Source organism: Cotesia typhae, unplaced genomic scaffold, assembly GCF_013202065.1.
Source record: "Cotesia typhae breed Kobodo isofemale line unplaced genomic scaffold, CoteBio_Ctyphae scaffold_13, whole genome shotgun sequence".
Lineage (NCBI taxonomy): Eukaryota > Metazoa > Arthropoda > Insecta > Hymenoptera > Braconidae > Cotesia > Cotesia typhae.
The window spans coordinates 8,193,627-8,211,677 of record NW_027423774.1 but is presented as its reverse complement, the minus strand read 5'-3'; the positions used below and the strand labels follow the sequence as shown (position 1 = coordinate 8,211,677).

Below are 18,051 nucleotides of genomic sequence, written 5' to 3'. Positions count from 1 at the left end.
CATGAAACTTTACCAACTATTGTTTCATTCGCCCGAGAATAGTGATTCAAGTGAACAATTATTTGGTTATTAACCAGTAAGTCATTTAGCTTTTTATAACCAGTGTAATATTAATTTGAATGATAATTATCAATTATTATTATATTCATAAATATCTGTGTCGAATGCGGTACAGCTAATTGTATCGAAAACGCCCTGATAGCCAGAGTTTCAGACCAAAAAAGTTGGTATTTTTTTTTTTTTTAATTTAAAAATATAAAAGTACAGAAAGGCCTTGGGATATCCCAATTCAGCCTCAACAAACTTATACATAAATTTTTATAAACTTTATTATAAATGGAAATCTTACTAACTAGTTATAATTATTATTGTCAACTCTTATAATTTATATTTATATACTCAATATACTCTCAGTATATTTAACAGAGTATTAAGGCACACTTACAACTAAGTATAATATATTTTTAAACTTTAATATCAGTCGATAATTTACATAGTAATGTCTTTGGAACCAAACATAAGCGCTAAAATTTAAAACTGAAAATAAGACTTATAAATATAAATATATAAGAACACCTCAGAGAATACAAATTATATATAAATATCAATAGCATTAATAAAATAACTTAAACTTTTAATGATATCAAATGTTAAACAACTTAAAAGGGCTTCAATGTTGTGAGGACTAAATCCGTAAATTTTAAACAACAAATCAATTAATCGTTTTCGTTCACCGCTAAAAAGTTGACATGGAAGTGTAATATTGGAAAAAAACGATTAGGTGCTCCTAATTGCTCACTGATTGCTCAATCAAAATCCGCAATTGCTCACTTAATTAATTAATTATTTAATTAGTTATTAACAATTAAAAATACAAAAGTTATTTGTGCTATTTTTTCAATGAAGCAATTAACTTTTCTTAAATTTTTAATTCTAATAAATTGCTCACAGGTTGCTCCTTCGATTTCAGACTTTTTTATGGGATACCTTTTGTTAATTCAAAATTAATTAAAAATAAATATCATTGCTCATACAGTCATTGCTGGATGACGTCACACAAGACTTCAGGAGCATCCCATTTATGCGCATGTGCAGAATTATTTCTGCGCATGCGCATAACATTATAGGCGCGCAGATTTTTTAAATTTAAATTTGACAATTTCTCTTAAATTCATCCTACAAACAACAATAATATTATTCATGATAATTATAATAGTAATAATAATAATAATAATAATAATAATTTTACTATTACTATGAATATCATTTTTACTATTACAATCAAATTATTACTATTATTATTGTTTATTACTTTATTGTATTATATTTATATCATTAAAATTTTACCTTTATATTGCAACAAATTCGATTCTATTCGACTTTATTTATGTACTTTTTATTATTATTAATTGCAGCTAGCTGTACTTATATTATTTTTAATATTAAAAAAAAAAAAACATGTTCATTTCGGATATCTTTCTTTTTTGTACATTTTGGTCGTTGCACACCGTGTCCCACGATCACCAATCGGCGATTACATTAGTCTTATTGTTAATATGCAGCTATTGTAGCATGATTTTTGCATTCAAAGATTAGTTAATTGTTTTAATGTCCATCCTACGGTTATTTTTAACATTGTTTTGAAATAAATTGATAAAATTTACTTATACTAGCATAATATTTTACGAGAATAAGTTATTAGTAATTATTTTTGTATCGTATCTCCTCTACAGAAAATTGAAAAATTTCCAGGGTAAAATTTATTTAAAAAAATTTTATTCTTCCATCAATTAAAAAAATTAAAACGTTATTGAGGATCCTCTATTGAAATTTTTTGTCGTTCTCTATTTTTCAAACTCTAAAGTCGTTGATTAATCTTCAAAAATTTCAACGGGTTTGTGATGTAAGTCCAAATTATATTATTTTTAAAAAGATATGTTAGAATTTTAAGTCGTGAAATTCAGTCTTCCAAATATTTTCTTGGTCTCACAAATAAAATACCTAGGAAAATAAGCTTATTTGAACATAAACTTCAATCATTCAGCTAATGCTTGTTAGCAATGAAAATATTTTTCATTTGTGTTTACGATCTAAATATCGTTGAAAATATATCTTTATCTATAAAGTATATAAATAGTTTTGTTGATAGAAGTACAATAAAACTAAAAATTAAAAAAATTTGATAGTAGAAAAGTTTTTTTGCATTAATCAACAAAAGGAAATTGGCAATAGATCTCAATTTTTGTTTATTTAAATTACAATCGAATAATGAATAACTACCATGTTTTATCGAAACATCGATAACAATTTTAAAAAAATTTTTAAATCGTAACACATTTAAATAATTTATAAAATCAAAAATTTTATTAATAAAGAATGCGTATGAACTTCAAGGATAAATTAAGTTTATTTTCCTTACATAATTTATTTTTACACACAATTTATCAGAAAAAGAAATGATTAGCTCTCCCGGAAAAAAATTTTTATGAAATTTTAAAAAATTTCATGAAACTTCCTGAAATTTTATAAAATTGTCCTATTGCAAATTTATAAAATTTCATGACATTTCATGAAATTTCATAAAGTTTTATCAAATTATGTAAAGTTCCATGGAAACATCGAATTTCACAAAGTTCTTATTAAGATCCCATAGAATTTTTGGTATGAAATTCTATGAATTTTTGTTAAATTTTAAAAAGTTTTATAAACTTTTATTAAAAACCATGAAATTATTTGCATAACACTTTATAAAATTTCATAAAAATATATGAAATTTAGTATAATTTCATGAAATTTGAGATAATTTCATAAAATATCATAAGGGAACAAATCTCCGAATTTGTACAATTTTATAAAAGTATATGAAATTTCATAAAAATTTATAAAATTTTATGAATACGTATAAAATTAATAAAATTGCTATTATGATCCCATGAAATTTTTTCTATGAAATTTTGTAATTATTTATCCGATAATGAGAGAAAAAACAAGATCCCTATGATGTCAATAGTTAAAAAAATACAGTGCAATTCTAACAAAAGTCATTATTTAACAAAGCGAAATTTTATTTACTTACAGTGCACAAGCCACGGCAGTCACATAGTGACTGTAAGGTTGCTAGTTATATATAATCACAAAAACCCTGGCATATAATTATGTACAATTCTATATAATTATGTATAATTGTATGTAATTATGTATTATTGTATATAATTATGTATATATCATATATAATTATATATGGATCAAATATCATTAATAATTATACATAATTTCTTTTATCCCTGATGAAAAAAAAAAAATATTGAGACAAAGAAAAAATTATTGAGAAGTATTGGATTGACTAGAAGATCAATACTTTTCAATATTTTTTTTTGTCTCAATACTTTTTTCATCAGGATATACCCGGGTTGTCAGTTGTCCAACCATTTCTTTCAAGCGTCGTATGCATCTAATTATGGAACTTGAAAAAGAAAAAAATTTTAAATAGAAAACAAGAATAACTCGATAAAAAAATTTTAATTACTTGTGAATATGTTAACAATCTTACAGATTTAGAAAAACCCAACGTCCTAACACCAAGAATAAGTAATGTCTATCAAAAACAGCATGGAGTTTTCAACGTAATTTTCTTCATAAAGCTTAAAATTAGCTTGGCCGTTCAAATCAAATAAATAACGCATAGCTACAACTATGTCTCTTAATATTTAACGAGAAATTGCTATTAATTATAATTTTTCTGATAAATGTTTTTAAAAATTTGCTACTGTAAAAATTTCCTGCTGGAATGAATGCAACTGAATGAATCTAACCACTATCATTAGATGAGCTGGGAAATTGAGTAAAAAAGTTTCTAATAATGATTCAGCTCCCTAGGACCCAAACTTGAGTGAACATATATTTTTTATATAAGCACCAAATACCCATATCTTGAAATCAATTTATTTCGATACAATAACTATTATATCAATACCCACTTTCTAACATATCGTAACCCACATTTAGAAAATTTTACAGTAGACGGCTTAAATGGGATTTGATGAATAAAAATAGTTATGAAACAATTTGACGTATAAATTTTTATAAGATAATAAAACAATAATATTGTAGTGATACTATTTTTCAAAAAAAGTGAAGGTGTCAAATTTTGAGGGTTATGACATGTTAGAACCGTTGCATCGATGTGGATGCTGATCAATCGCAGACACAGTTGATCGAATTAGTTGCTTTGTATGCGTCGAAAGCCACTAATGAACAGCTATCATTCTGAATCCTGAACTAATAGTATATTTATTTTTAGAAATTATTAAAAATAATTATAATTCATCCTTGTTAATCATCCAGAACTTGAGAGAATAGGGGAAATTAAATTTTGAACGTTTATATAATGTATTTTTTTTTCATATGCTAACATCAAATTTGACATAAAACAAAACTAAAGCCATTTAAAAAAATAGTAAGAAGAATTTATAATTAATGTAATGAATATAAATATTAGTGTTGATAATTTCCATTTCACTTTAACAGATTAATTTTCGTTTTTAACTCTTAGAATTTTTATTGGATTAATTTTTATGAATTAAAAAAGATAGAAAATGACAAAAATAATTTCTAATAATCCGTTAAATAATATTTATCATTAAAACAACCAAAGCTAACAAACATAAATTTTATAATTTATAGATTAAATCAATTACTCTAAAAATTGCCAAAGAAAAATGTAATGACTATTTCAAACAAATGAATTAATTTTCAAAAACTAAAGCTTGCTTCTTGAAAAAATCACAATTTTGGTTAATGTCATGAAAAAGTACACATATCTACTTTTAAATTTAGTAACATCTTGAAATATTTTTTTAAATATTTCAATTTGTGCAACTTTAAAAGGAAAAACGAACAGAAATAAATAAGATAAAATCAAGTATTGTTTCGATTACTTCGTTTTCAATACAATTAATTGATTTAATTCGTAAAACATATTTTAGTATAAGTTGAAAAATTCGTAAAAAAGTTTCTAAACATCAGACAAATTTTAATTATAGTTTTTCTTACCTTTTACATTTAAAATGAAAAAAAAATTTTTTTATTTTTCTACTATTTATCTAGAAAAAAAAATCATCAATAGTTTTTACACCTGTTAGTTTTACTAACATAGATGAAAATCATAGAATGGAGGTCATTCGATCAAAACATTTCTATTTCTCTTGATTTTAAACATAACCATCTTTATTAGCTCCACATGACTATTTTATTAATTTTTAAAGTCTAATTGAGACACGTAGCATTCATGTGATGAGCTTTCCATATTTGAGTTAATCTCCAATCTGAATAAACTGTTTAAAAATATGGCTTTCATTGTTATCTGGAAATACTGCTAGAAAATTAAAAATTAAAATATAATTTTGATTCTATCTAAGTTAGTTAATTTAGAATTGATTAATCAATCATTTAGAGTATGCTCGCAAACTTGTTTGTGTTATGATGGAGAACAGAGGCTCTTTTGCTTTTCGTAATAAAAATATTATCCATGATATAAACCACTGATACACAAGTAAGCTAACGAAACCGTTAATTCCGACCAGTTTTAGCCAATTCTTGCACCGATGAAAAATAATTTATATTAACGTAGTTGTTAATTTTTTATTTTGTAAATTTATTATATTAATGATTGAATTTCAGTAGTTACTACCCCACTATAACCAGGAGAAAACATAGAAAAAACTCAATTATATGTATTTTTCCTGTGATTAGTTTTTGCGGAATACATTGTATGAGCCTGTTTTTTATTTATATCACCGTATTATTTCTTATTAGAGTGTGGCTATTCGGACACTCTCTAATTATATACATTTAGATAACATATTTATATTTTTATTAATTCAATGTTATTTATCTCAATCAGTACTATATACACATGGGCTCAAAATTAATTTGAAGGTTATCAAAAATTTATTAGGGTAATTTTTTTGTCCAGTGATACCGCAATATGCTATGAGTTAGTTCTCTGGTTTTATCTATCAGAAGTAAAGGTACATAGTAAAAAATAAAGACGCTACAAGTATTATAAAATATTTATAATTAATATTAAATCAACTAATATGAATAATTATCTAATTATCGCGGATTGAAAAACTTGCCCGAAGAACATCATCATTTTGAAAAATTTTCACATGGAGTGCTGAATTTGCACAAGTATATGTTGTGAGTGCTTAGTGGAACGCACTCCTTGCATTTGAGTTCAAGCACCCACCATATTGTTCTTCTTATTCGGGTAAATAACCAGCTAATTAACTGGTTACAACAGTATATGAGAGTTATGAGAGTGCTTAACGGAACGCATCCCTTGCATTCGATTTCGAATAAAGTTATGATCTGATTCGATGTTTAGTAAGTTTTTATTGCTGTAGATGTCTCAATATTATAGTTTGATTCGTTTGATTCGGCTCAGATTGGCGGGCTCTTTAAAATTCGCTAAAGAATACGAAAGTATTCCTGTTATGGACTGTCATGAATAATAATTAATATTATTATTAACTTATACTAGTTAGGATGAGGATTTGGTATTTGATATTATAAATGATGAGATTTTGTATGCAAGTTATAAGGAATACAGTAAAAGCTCTTAAAAATTACCCAGGTTGTCTTTCTCGCTCCTATTAGTGTTTTATGAGAAATTGAGACAGAACTACCGTAACTTTAAACAGCTTTCACTGTATATTGTAAGATATTTCATGTACAGGAGTTACTTGCTTACTGCTATGACTTAATTTTTCTAAGTTTTACATCGAATTAATTATTTATTTTAGAGGAGAGATTTTAGCTTTAGGGGTTGGATTTATTATAAGAATTATTTCTAATTGGTCGTTTTTCTTCAAGAGTGGGACTCAAAATAAAAGTGACACCTTCGTTTAGTTTTCTCTCAGAAAAGTGAAACTAACCATGTGTTTAACACATGGCATCGTAGTCGTTGCTTGGTTAGAAGAAAAGCCATAAAAAAGGGAATATTTAGTTTAGCCTAGGATAATAGAGTCCTTCATTCAAAGTCATAAATTGTAGTATTTTGCTAGAGTCTCTAAGAAATAGAGATGTATTTGTTATTTAAGATTTTTGTTTCTCCTTTTATAGCTTTTCTCGGGATATTATATTTTATTTTCCTCTCGAGTGACCATTCTATATTTAAGTATTACATGTTTTATTTTCTTTGTTACGATATTCTTATTATTTCTCTTAAAATAATTATTCTTATAATTATATTATTAATCAATTATTTGTTTGATTTGAATTTAAATAAATCGCTAATTTATATCCTATGTAGATGGCGGCATGTACTGCTACATCACAATAGTTCCACTACCTGCCATATTGTTGTTCTTCACATTTGGGTAAATAACCAGCTAATTAACTGGTTAAAATAGTGTCATGTGAATAAGATCGTAATTTTCTATTTTTAACCTTTATCATGCATGAAATGACTAGACATTTGAAAATTTTTCAAATTATTATGATAAATTAATTCATTATAATGTTGAAAAAAAAATCAGCATGTTAAAATTATGATAAAATATGAATGATAATTAAGCAGGGATTTCAGTACAAGTTAATTGTATTCAAGATTTACTGATGTATACAAATTGACCATTCATGGAGTCTGCTTCAATTTACAACTATGGAGCTATGGAGAGTAGAAGACTACTTTATGGAGAGTAAAGACTACTCTCCGTATATGGAGCCTATACACTCCAGGTGTATGTGTATAGGCTCCATATTTTGACACCTAAACAAATATAGGATATTTTAATTTTCAAACTATAAATTATTGTAAAAATAATTGTAGGTGATAAAAATTAAATTGTGCAGTCTACATAATGCCAGTTCATCGAGAATTAACGTCCTATCATGGTAAATTGTTCTTATTATTTTATGTGTTTATTGAACCCATTAAATAATTTTAATTTTGTAATGAATTTTGATCATTTATTTACAGGGAAAACTAAAGTGATATGCTGTAGGGTTATTATTTTCTATATTAAAATGAGATACCTTCTATTTTCTCGGAACAGTTTCAATTGAAATTAGAAAAAGACACAAAATAACGCTGAGGGCTGTAAAAGTGATATATTTACCTACACAAAATGACTTTATGTGTATTATTTGTTGAGATTTCATAGATTAAAGAATAGAACTATCTCAAGGATGTCTGATAATTTGGGAGAACTCCTGCGAAGTAATCGGTAAGTTTAATTATTTAATCAAAAAGTTATTTAATTTTTTATTTTTAAAGTTTTCTAATTTTACAATTAATAATCAATTTAACTAAGTTATTACTTTATTACCTTCTTTGTAGATTAATAAAGAATCTGTCGGCAGCTACTAAAAATTCACAAAGACGATAATACTGTCATATATTACGGCTAGTTTGGTGGTATGACAAGGGATCTTTGCATAAATCGTTTTCAAACTGAGATTGATTAATTTTTTTTTTTTTAATTACTGACAGAATTTTGAAATCAGATCAATATCAATATTTTTGGAGTTTTTTTTTTTAATTTATTATTTATTCTGTGAAAGTATAGTTTTTCTTTCATCGATTTACAGCAGGATTAATTTCTTTTTCTAAGCTAAATTGTGAATAAATAGTTGTGAAATGTCCTAATAAATGTGTATATATTATTGTATTATATGTATAATATCTATTTATGATATGCTAATATTTTCAGAAAAAAAAAACATCTCACCAGGTTGTTCGCTCAGCAGTGATCATCACTTGATTGATGATTAGAAAAATCAAGGTTAAAGATTGAAGAAATAATAATAAAATCACGACTAAACTACTGATCCAATTAATACCGTTCGTGTATTATTAGTACTCCAAATACATACTCGCTATTGAGTTACTCAAAACTAAAAAATTGGACATCAGGTATTTTATTAATCTTTTTACTTTTTACTCATTTTGATTTATTTTTATTCAACAACTTAATAAAGTTTGTTTTGAGAATAATGATCTAATTTATTTATAAACCATAAAAATAAAAATTTTCCTTAAGTATTTATTTTTACACTGATAAAAAAATTAATTTGAATCAGGAAAGAAAATCTTAAACCAAGGAAATTTTTCTTCATCACACAAAATTTTTATTCAATTTAAGAGAGTCAGTTTTTTTAGAAATAATTTCATTAAATCAAGTTATTTTTTTTATTTGTGTATTATAATAATATTATTACTATTATTATTATTATTATTTTTATTATTTTTATTTATTAATTGGTTTAATTTTTAATTAATGTGCCTTTATAACAATGATATGTTGAAACCTACAAATTTTTATTCACTTTCAGCAATGTCGATTGATTTTAGTATAAAATTTATAGCTTAATTTTTTATTATTTCCCCGCTCCCCCATTATATCTTGATATAATTTTAAACAATAAGTTCACTAAACAGACACATTTGTTTCTAAAAAATAAGTATTGTTATATTACATTTAAATAATATCTTTTGAATTTCTTAAGTTTCCCGCTATACCGATTCATTGAGAAAAACAAATGACAATCAAAATGACTAAACTAATTTTATTATTATTTCACATGCCCGTAACAAAAAGTTTTATATTCAATTAATAATTTTATAATTTGTTTATTTATTTAAATATATTAAAGTAAATAACAATATGACAACTTGGGCGGCAGTCCCATTTGTGGAAGTGATAAATCACGTTGTAAAATTCGATATTTGTACTGATAATGGAAAAATTAAATCCAGAGGTGATCCAATTTGGTCAGAAGTATGTAAAACTTGGAAATTACCCTCTGGAAAATATTTAAAATCACCTGTAGCATTATTTTTTGATTTTCAACAAAATCGACATCAAATTTATGATCGCTATGTACAAGAGCGAGGTTTAAATTTTTCTCAGACTAGTGATAATAAATGTACTATCTCCTTAGAAGCTGGAGATGCAATTGACATTCCTGAAAGCAAATCAAAATTCATAGGTTTTTATATTAATTTTACGAAAGAAGAGTGGTTAAAAATTAAACCAGTAGAGAAATTAGATTGTAATAATAAAAAATATTATATTTTACAAAGTGGCTGGACTGATATTATCTCTGAATTAATTTATATTTCTCAAAAATTACCTTGTGCGTTTAAATTTCCACAGCAATGTGTTCAGTATCTTAATAGTGAAAATAATATTGATAAATTTATTGTGAAAATTTCAGGTTCATGTACTGAAAAGTCATGCAAAGCTGCACTTCTTGGTGAATGTATTTTTACTTTTAGTGAAGATGAAAATATAAGGATGCTCATACATACACAAAATACTATTGACGCTCCTCATTCAAAAAAAAGAGCTATTACTGGTGATAAAAGACGCGAATATGCAGAAGCTTTACAATTGCAGAAAGGCGATTTGTTCAAGAGAAGACTTATTACAAAGTACCAAGAATATGGAGAACAGGCAGCTCCTATAATTCCAAATACACCGGTTATCACTCAAATACGTCATGAAGGTAAAAAAATTCGTTTAAATATCCAGGGAAACTTATGGGAATCACTAAAATCTTTAATACACAATAATGTAGAGCTTCAGGGAGTCATTAAACAAGTTGGATTTGATAAATTTTTTCTTATATATTGGACTCATCAGCAAAGTGATATTTACAATGATCTTGTGACATTGGAATCCATAGTGTCCATAGATGCTACTGGGAGTGTGGTGCGAAAAATTTCTTTCCTTCAAAACTACGACAGTGGCCCGATATTTTTGTACCAAATCGTGATTTATATCGGCTCATTAATTGTTCCAGTTTGCCAGATGTTGTCTGAAAGACATGACACAAAAATAGTGACGTTCTGGCTTCACGAATGGATTTCTTCAAATGTTAAAGTACCTTTGGAAGTAGTAACGGATATGTCACTGGCATTACAAAATGGTTTATGCTTAGCTTTTTGCCAAATGTCTTATAAGCAATACCTGTCTCACTGTTATCAATTCCTATTGGGAAAAACCAAAGTTTTAACACGTCCATATGTGCGGATCGACATCGCACATTTAATACATAGTGTAGCAACACAGAAATGTTTTTTATCGGTGAAATTTGTAGTCAAGGATTTTTACTTAAGAGCTATCGGTTTGATGAGTACCATAGAAGATTTGAAGGATGTTGTAAAAATGATGAAAGTTTTGTTAAATATCAGTCAGAATGAATACGGATGTAAAGATGATATTAACTGGATCCTTACGAGAATGGAAACATTTGAATTCGATAAAACAGTGGACTATAAAAAAAAAAAAATTAGTAGTAGTTGTGACAAAAAAACAACTGTGACTCACATTTAACATGTCATGATGAAGAATTAGAAGTTGATGATTCTTGTGAATCAAATTCATCAGATGATTCCTATTTATCTGATTTTATTGATAGGATCGTTAAAGAAACTCCAAATTCTATCAATTCTGATCAATCTATTAAATTTAATGATGTCAATCCTTATTTTTAAATGCAATACAAAAAAAGTTAATAAAATTATTTAAACAATTTCCAGCGTGGACTAATGTTATGAGGAAGCATTATAATTCCGAAAATTATGTTGCTACTTCAGCGCGATCTGAAAATTATTTTAAATATGTTAAAGAAAATGTTTTGGAGGATCGGCAACCAACTCGTGCGGATATGTTTTTAATCCAGCATTTGCAAACAATTTCACCAAGAGTAATAGAAGCAAGAGCTGCTTACGATAAACATCAGATGGTTAAAAAGACCTTAAAAAATTCTAAAAAATATTGAACGTAAAGAATGTGTTCTGAATTTTGAGGAAAACTGGAGAAATAAAAACAAGAATGAAGAAACTGAAGATATAACTTTAGCTGATAATCAAAATGAATTTTCTGATGATAGTATTTCTATGAATGACGTTAATGTAGTAATTGATAAATGTAAAATTAGTGCAAATAAAAGTGAAATGAATCAGTGTGAATCGTCTGAGGAAGACACTCCAAGTTTACCATCTGATTCTGAGATGAAATCAACTTCTTCAGTACTCAAGCGACAGTTGACTCCTCTTGTAACTTCTGGGGACACATCTACTAAATTTTCTATCGATTTTAGAGATTCAAATGCAAGCAAAGAAAATAATAATTTATTAAGTAATAATTTAGAATTTATTAAACCTAAGTTTCACTCTACCCCAAATACTACTTGCGATTCATCAACAACTTTACATTTATCGTTTAAAAAAAATCAGGAAAATAATTTTTCCATAATATTAAATGAGTCACCGATTAAATTTAAAATTAATGAGAATAAAATATCAGTTAAGCGAGAACGTTTATTCCACAGCACTTCATCTCAACCAACTAAACGGGGTAAATACGTTAATCCATTTCCCGAAGTAAAAGCATTCCATGAGAATGCTAATAGAAATTTAAAAAAAAAAATAAAAAAAATGATTAAAAATGGTTCGGGAATGGGTTCTCAAAAATTGATAATTTAAAAATATCACTCCAAAATACTTGTCCGTTTGATACCATTACTGAACTTTTATCTTTTGCGTATTTAAATTTTAAAAGTTTTCAAAACTTTATAGATAATCAAAAAAGCATGTCAGAATTTTTAGAAATCTTGCAATTTTATGCTAAATCTGGTGCAAATGCAGAATTTTACAAGAAAAGATTTAAACTTCTACGTAAAATTTACCCCGAGAAAGACTTTACTATTACCTGTACAGATGATGTGTGTAAGTTAATAGAACAATTATTGATTCATTATGAATCACTCACGGAATATACTCACTGTATTCAATGCAAATCTTTTGCGACAAAAAAAATGTCAGTTTTCTATGTTAACGCTGGATTAATATGGAAAAAAGGATTTGATTATTTAGAAGCAAGTATTTTAAATGATATTGAAAAAAAAACTTTTTATTGTAAAAAATGTAATAAAACTATGATTGGTCGAACAATAGATATAGATTCGTATGTATGTTTGGGGATAGATCACTTTTATGAAAAAATACTTACTTCTAAAAAAGGTGAACAAGCTCTGGTAAACAGTAATTTAAAAGAAATTCCAATAAATCTCAATTTAAAAAATAAAAAATATATGTTAACTGGTGTGATTGAATTCCAACCGGCTGATTCACTGATTAAAATTGGACATTTTGTCACCTATACCCGAACAATCCAAAACAAATGGACTGAATTAAATGATTTAAGAAATTCACCAACAATATTAAAAGCTAAATTACCCAATGTACGAGTTTCTTTATTACTTTATGTTTTGGTATAAATAATTATGGATAAAATATGATCTAATTAAAAATATTTTTGTAAAAGTAAAATTAAAAAGATTAAAAATAATATAATTTTAAAAAATCCGATTTTAAATCATTTAAATCATTTATTGCATTTATTCTTTCAGAAAATCTTTACAAATCAAATTATATAACAGCCAGGTTAAAATTACATAATGTGGTATGTAAAAAATTTCAGGTAACTATAATTTCATTTTTATTATTCATTCATTTCTCATTATTTCATTTTAAATCTTCAAGTATTAGTTATTAAATTTTAAGACAGGTGATAAATTTTAAAGCTGCTCGATTATTAGAAGTTTACAATTTTACAAGTAAATCTTTAATTGACATTAGTAGTAGTATACTCCTTTATTTACTTATTATTAAATGCTGATCAAAGATACGAAATCATCAATATAGCTAGTTAAGTAGATATTCTGGCAACCCAAGAATGACTCACTTTTGAATTTTTATAATAATTATTTTTTTTTTAGTATCGCTGACAATATTGTGATTATTAACTATCATTAAAAAGTTATGAATTAATAGTTATTTTAAAATGATGTCCCTGATAAATGTTTTTATACGTTAGTTTTTAATAAACATACAAGATTTCATTGTTTTATTCGTAGGGATCAAGAACATCATTCTATTTAGAACTGTTTTTCTGAATGAGAAAAAAAATTCAAGTATTATATAATTCCGTTGAAAAAAATTTGATAATTTGTGGTACGCATTTTTCAAAAAACGCTGGGATATTTTGTAAAATATCAAATCTGTTACACTTGAACTTACTTTGGTCACCAGTGCAACAAATGCGGTAGCAGTTGTTGCATCTTTTTATAGATATGAGTCGATAGAGGTGAAACAATTGATGATGTACTACGTTTGCTTTCCTTTTTTGATAATTACCTATAACAAAAACGTCTGGATATATGCTGCAATTAAATTCTATAAAGATATCAATAAGGTAATGAGATGAGATGAATAAAGTAACAATAATGCAAAACCAAGAATTAGTTGATTTACCCGCTGTCAACGACTATTAATATTTTTATTAAGAACTTTTTTAAATGGCAAAAATAATTAATAATTATAACAAATTGCCAGTAAAATTTAAGTTGAAACATCATAATTGATTTTAAACCTATTTAAACTTCTTTTTCCATTGACGGTCTCTGATAATATAATTTTTATTCATAGAATATGTCAAATTGTAAAAAAATGAGTATTTTAACCTATATATATGTATTAAAAAATTAAAATATTACTTAATGATTTTCTTAACAACATGAATTTATTTATTATATTTTTGTAAATTTTATTTTTAATTATTATAATTTAATTAATGGGTAGATTTCATTGAAATTATGAACTATTCATATAATTTTAATAATTAAAAACATTTGTGTATAGATTATAAAATCCACGTGGTCACGCTTATATAATTTTTTTCTATATGAATCAAAGTAAATATTAATAAACTTTATTAAACTATATTAAACTCTTTAAAAGATTATTTTATGGGTAATAATTATAATTGAAATCTTGAAGTATGGTTATAATAAAGTTTATGTTATGAAAAGTAATATATATAATCTATATATATATATATATAAATAAATTGCTGTTTATATATAGAAATGAATTACTAATATTATTAACACGTAACTTCATTAAATTTTTTTACATTGATTAGATTAAATAAAGAATAATAAATTTTCTTAACAAGTATGAGAAAAACAAATTAAAAACCAGAAATCATAAAATGAATTATTGGAAATTTTATAGAAAAGTAAGGTTATGATTATATATACGAATCATTATCACGAATCATAATAAATATATTCATTACGGTACACTTATTGAAATATAAGATACGTAAAAGATGTAGAAGTGCTTAATTTTTTTATGAGATGGGCTCTTATTTTTATTTGAAATTATTTTATTATAAGGAACTAAAACCAACGCTGTACAAGTTATTATGGCCAAACAATGGATTAATTGCTAATTAATATTTCTTTAGTTTAAATTTAAATTGAATCAACTAACTACTATATTGTCGTTCTTGATTACTTAAAAAAAAATAGTAACAATTAGAACTTTTCGTATAAAGAATACTTGCGTTATTAATAAACTTTGTATATACGGTTCTTTAAGTGAGCAAATATATAACACCGAGTGTTGGATATTAAATAATTAATTTACGTTGATATTGCATACAATAAAAATCTTTTTGAAATTAATGTAAATAGTTTGTATGATAATGAAAAAATGTTTAATTAATTATCTTAAATTGAAATTTTAGAATTTAGACGAGAACTACAAAACAATTAAATAATTGAAATATAAAAAAATTCTTTGGAAGTAAATAATATTTTTGTAATTATTTACTCTCTTTCTAAATTATAAATAATTGATGTACCTTTACTGTATTTATTAAAGGTGCTTCGATCAATCTGTACATGATTTTTATCATTCATTACCTTGGCATTCTTCAGCAGATTGGTGAACCTTTTTTCTTTATTAAATTCGAACCTAGATACCAATAAAAATTGAAATATTAAATGTAACCTGTTTCTTAATGACTAAATCACATATTTAAATATTTATAAATGCTTTAAAATAGTTGCAATTTGTATGTATACATCAAATTGTGCCTCATTCAAAATATGATTGTCTTTTAATCATAAATATTAATAAAATTGTATGATTTTATAAAAATTTTTCCATACTTAAATTTAAAAAATTTTTGACACTATAGTGTATACATATTTTATAGCAAATAAGACAACGTTTTTTACAATAAATTTTGAATTTAAAAGAAATTTAATTTTTTGTTTTTTTCTTCCCTATTTACTTTTCTAGGAAAGTATCATCTTCGATTTTTGTTAAATTGATATATTTAACTCTTCACCTCAATCAAAATAAAATTAGTGACTGTTATCTTTACTGAAATAAATACAAAAAAAAAAAAAAAAAAAATTAATAAGCCCTCAATTTTTAAATAAAACATATAATTGATAAACTTATATAAATAGTTTATTAAATAGGTTATATATATATATATATATATATATATATATATATATATATATATATATATATATATATATATATATATATATATATATATATCATTCTTTTCTACCCTTTGAAAAACATTTTTGAGAATTTTTTCAAATTTTTTTGTCTCACCCAAAAAAAGTTATGAATTTAAAAAAAAATGGCTTTATCATTTTCAAATAGCCATAAGTTTTAAACTTCCCGCTAAGAAAATTGAAAATTTTCAAAAGTCGGGAAGTTATTGGATTTACCCCATTTTGAAAAAATCGAATTTTCATCAGATCTCGACGTTTTGAAGTCCTAGGAAGCACTTCTGACTATTCCCGCGAGGGTGTCACTATGTGTGTGTGTGTGTGTGTGTGTGTGTGTGTGTGTGTGTGTGTGTGTGTGTGTGTAACTTCTAATTACTTTTAAACGGTTCAACCGATTTCATCGCGATCCTTATTATTAATAATATCATTGTTGTTTGTAGGATGAATTTAGGAGAAATTGTCAAATTTAAATTTAAAAAATCTGCGCGCCTATAATGTTATGCGCATGCGCAGAAATAATTCTGAAGTCTTGTGTGACGTCATCCAGCAATGACTGTATGAGCAATGATATTTATTTTTAATTAATTTTGAATTAACAAAAGGTATCCCATAAAAAAAAAGTCTGAAATCGAAGGAGCAACCTGTGAGCAATTTATTAGAATTAAAAAATTTAAGAAAAGTTAATTGCTTCATTGAAAAAATAGCACAAATAACTTTTGTATTTTTAATTGTTAATAACTAATTAAATAATTAATTAATTAAGTGAGCAATTGCGGATTTTGATTGAGCAATTAGTGAGCAATTAGGAGCACCTAATCGTTTTTTTCCAATATTACACTTCCATGTCAACTTTTTAGCGGTTTTTCGTTCTTTATCAAAACGAATACATTGGAAAAACAGGGTAGAACTCTCTATAGCCATGAAAGTGATGACTTAAACAACCGATAACATAGGTTCCGATGACTTGAATTCCTATAGCCCACCCTGATAGCCACGTTACCTATAACTTACTGTCAATCTACGTCCGCAATTTGAAGCAAACTTGACGGAAAGAGTTGGCAAAGCGAGCGATTACCTATTAGTTACCTATAACTTACTCTGCAAATAGACGTCAAAATTTGCTATACAAGTATTTCCTTCAAATTGTAGTAAAGTTGAAAGGAAATTTAACTACAAGTTTGATTGTTAACTTGTATTCAAGTTGCGGCCGTAGATTTCCGTCAATTTGCTTACAAGTGTTGTTGAAAGAAGAATTACCGCCCACTTGATGTATAAATTAACCGTAACTGCTGGAAGTCAACACTTACTGAGAAAGCGCTGGCTATCAGGGCAGATTCCGATAGCCAAGATTTTCGATTGGATATAATTCCGATAACCAAGAATCCCGATGAAATAGAAACCGTTAGCCTAAATTCCGATAGCCAAGATTTTTGATAGGGTATAATCCCATTAACCCAGGATCCCGATGGAGTAAAATTCCCAATGCTTCTGTGAAAAAATGTTTATTCAGCTTTCATTTGGATACCCACAGAAATTTTTTATGTATTTTATATATTTCACAAATATGAAAAATGTTTATAAAATATTTGAAAAAAATCGTGTGTGTATTAAAATGATAGGTCTCGATGAGCGAAACATCAAGATGATCTTATA

General features: G+C 25.8%; 1 protein-coding gene across 2 annotated transcripts; it reads right to left on the bottom strand.

Moving 5' to 3' along the window:
- Window positions 1-9,559: 9,559 nt before the first annotated feature.
- LOC141534583 (uncharacterized) lies at window positions 9,560-17,248 on the bottom strand. Of its 2 annotated transcripts, none has more exons than XR_012480442.1 (4): window positions 16,618-17,248; window positions 15,726-15,838; window positions 10,141-14,212; window positions 9,560-9,972 (listed from the first exon to the last, which is right to left on the bottom strand). XR_012480442.1 is itself a non-coding variant. In XM_074254015.1 (4 exons), exons 1-4 carry the CDS (start codon window positions 16,620-16,622, stop codon window positions 9,914-9,916), a joined length of 294 nt encoding a protein of 97 aa, XP_074110116.1. In that variant the 5' UTR covers window positions 16,623-17,248; the 3' UTR covers window positions 9,560-9,913. The 2 variants fall into 2 exon arrangements, 1 of the variants encoding a protein (XP_074110116.1); XM_074254015.1 differs by having other exon boundaries at window positions 14,096-14,212.
- Between the last annotated feature and the right edge of the window lie 803 nt (window positions 17,249-18,051).